The following is a 2500-nucleotide window of genomic DNA, read 5'->3' as shown; positions in this document are numbered from 1 at the left end:
TCAGCTGCGGCTTCGTAAGCTTTCATGAACTCCTTGCGGGCCTGGTCGACTTCGATGGTATATCCGGACTCAGCGATGACTCCGGAGGCAAAGGGTCCAGTGTATTCGGGTTCAGCTGGGGCAGCAGGTGCTGAGACAGCTGGGGCGGCTGGGGCGGGTGACGCAGCTGGGGCAGCTGGTGCTGGCACAGCATACTGGGTAGTGTCTGGCTTAGGGATACGTGCAGCAGCTTCTCTGTAGGCAGCCAAGAACTCTTGCCGAGCAGCCTCAACTTCTTTAGTGAATCCAGAGGCGGTAATTTCTCCTGAAGCCAGGGGTCCAGTATAAGGAGCAGCGGGGGCAACGGGAGCAGGGGCAGGGGCAAGGGCAGGGGCAGGGGCTGCCGGTGCGTGGGTTACGAAGACGGCTCCAGCGTGATGGATAACAGGTGCAGGTGCTGCAGTGTAGATGTGCACGTCAGGAGCGGCAGCTGCAAGAGCGGCAGCGCTGTTAAAGGCATCCTGGAATTCCTCGCGGGCCTCATGGACTTCCTTGGTGTATCCAGAGTCTACGATGATTCCAGATGCCTTGGGTCCGGTGTATGTTTCTACGGGAGCAGCTGGAGCAGGAGCTATGACAGCTGGGGCAGCGTACTGGACAGACACGACAGCTCCTGAATAGACGTCGGTATCAGGGGCGGCAGCTGCGAGGGCGGCAGCACTATCAAAGGCATCCTGGAATTCCTCGCGGGCCTCGTGGACTTCCTTGGTGTATCCAGAGTCTACGATGATTCCAGATGCCTTGGGTCCAGTGTATGTTACAGTAGAAACGGCTGGAGCAGGAGCTGGGGCAGCTGGAGCAGGAGCAGCTGGGACAGAAACTGGGGCAGCATAATGGACAGACACGACGGCTCCTGAATAGTCGTCGGTGTCAGGGGCGGCAGCTGCGAGGGCGGCGGCGTCAGCAAAGGCATCCTCAAACTCCTTGCGGGCCTCATCCACCTCCTTGGTGTATCCGGATTCAACGATGATGCCAGAGGCCTGGGGTCCGGTGTACACCAGGGCTGGGGCTGGAGAAGCAGCGGTAAGGACAACAGGAGCTGCTGGAACCACGACAGGGGCGGCGACGGAGACAACAGGAACATCATATACAGCGTTATCCACGATAACATTGGACACGATGTCAGTGTCAGGAGCAGCGGCAGCGAGAGCAGCAGCATCAGCGTAGGCTTCCTCAAACTCCCTGCGGGCTTCGTCAACTTCCATGGTGTATCCGGATTCTGCGATGTCTCCGGAGGCGAATGGTCCAGTGTAGACTTGCTGGGTGATAACGACGGGGACGGGGGCAGGGACGGGAGCACTGTATTCAACGTAGGTGACAGAGTCGTCGTCGTCATCATCATCGGGGGCTGCTGCGGCAAGGGCGGCGGCGGCTTCAAAGGCGAGCTGGAACTCATGACGTGCCTCCTCCACCTCCTTGGTGTAACCAGATGCCATGATGATGCCAGAGGCCATGGGTCCGGTGTAGGTCTCGGAGGGTACGGGAGCAGTGTAGGTGACGATGGGCAGATTGGATGTATCGTCATCGGGAGCTGCTGCAGCCAGAGCGGCTGCCTTGTTGAAAGCAGCCATGAACTCGGCGGTGGCCCTCTCGACTTCAGGGGTGAATTTGACGGGCTGGGGGGCGACGAGAACGGGGGCGGCATGAATACCCGATACCTGATACATGGTGGTCTGGATCTTTGGTACGCGAGCAGCAGCAGCTTTCCAAGCCTTCATGAACTCGGCGGTGGCCCTCTTGACTTCATCAGTATGGTCGACGGGTTTGGGGGCACCCGTGCTGTAAGTAAGGGTGGCCTGGACGGCGGCTGCCCTCTGGGCTGCAGCGTGCCAAGCTGCCATGAACTCAGCCGTGGCGCGCTGAACCTCCGGGGTGGGCCTGACGGGCTTGGGAGGTCCGTAGGTGACGCCAATCTCGACAGCAGAAGCCCTTTCAGCAGCAGCGTTCCAGGCAGCCATGAACTCTGCCGTGGCTCTCCTCACAGCTTCAGTCTCCTGCACTTGCTTAGGAGGTGTGAAGTGGGAGTAGCCAGAGGGTGCTACCTTGACCAGGGAGGCCTGGATCTTGGAAGCTCGTTCATAGGCGGCGTTCCAGGCTGCCATGAACTCGGCCGTTGCCTGAGCTACGGCCGCCGTCGGCTTGACGGACTGTGGAGCTCCTGCAGATGCTGCGGTAGCCACGGAGGCAGTGGAGTAAGTAGCAACGACGGGTCCTGCTGAGACCTGAGGAGCGGCCTGCGAGACGATCTGAACATTGTGGAGAGGAATTTGCTGGGCATTGGTGAGGAAAACTAGGGGAACGGGGAGAACTCTGCCGGAGTAGAGGAGAGCCGAGTCGAGGAAACAGTTAGGAGCCACCGGATGGCCCGCTGCGACGGACAGCAGCGCTGCCAAAGCCTGCAAGAAGAAAGGGAAAGTATTAGATGCAATATAGTCAGTGTCTGTGTTTGTATGGGCTTCTG

The 2500-nt window shown here is 59.6% G+C and overlaps 1 protein-coding gene across 1 annotated transcript in view; it reads right to left on the bottom strand.

The window, feature by feature from the left end:
* LOC143032627 (uncharacterized) overlaps window positions 1-2500 on the bottom strand; it is a 19906-nt gene that overhangs the window by 16523 nt on the left and 883 nt on the right. Inside the window, exon 2 of the mRNA XM_076197503.1 lies at window positions 1-2435. This exon is cut by the window's left edge and continues 851 nt beyond it. Coding sequence (XP_076053618.1) covers window positions 1-2435 — 2435 coding nt within the window. The remainder of the gene's footprint in view (window positions 2436-2500) is intronic.

Source organism: Oratosquilla oratoria, chromosome 14 (genome assembly GCF_046742065.1).
Source record: "Oratosquilla oratoria isolate Oo_2021 chromosome 14, ASM4674206v1, whole genome shotgun sequence".
Lineage (NCBI taxonomy): Eukaryota > Metazoa > Arthropoda > Malacostraca > Stomatopoda > Squillidae > Oratosquilla > Oratosquilla oratoria.
Note: the sequence above shows the minus strand (reverse complement) of the source record. Positions and strands in the feature narration are given on the sequence as shown.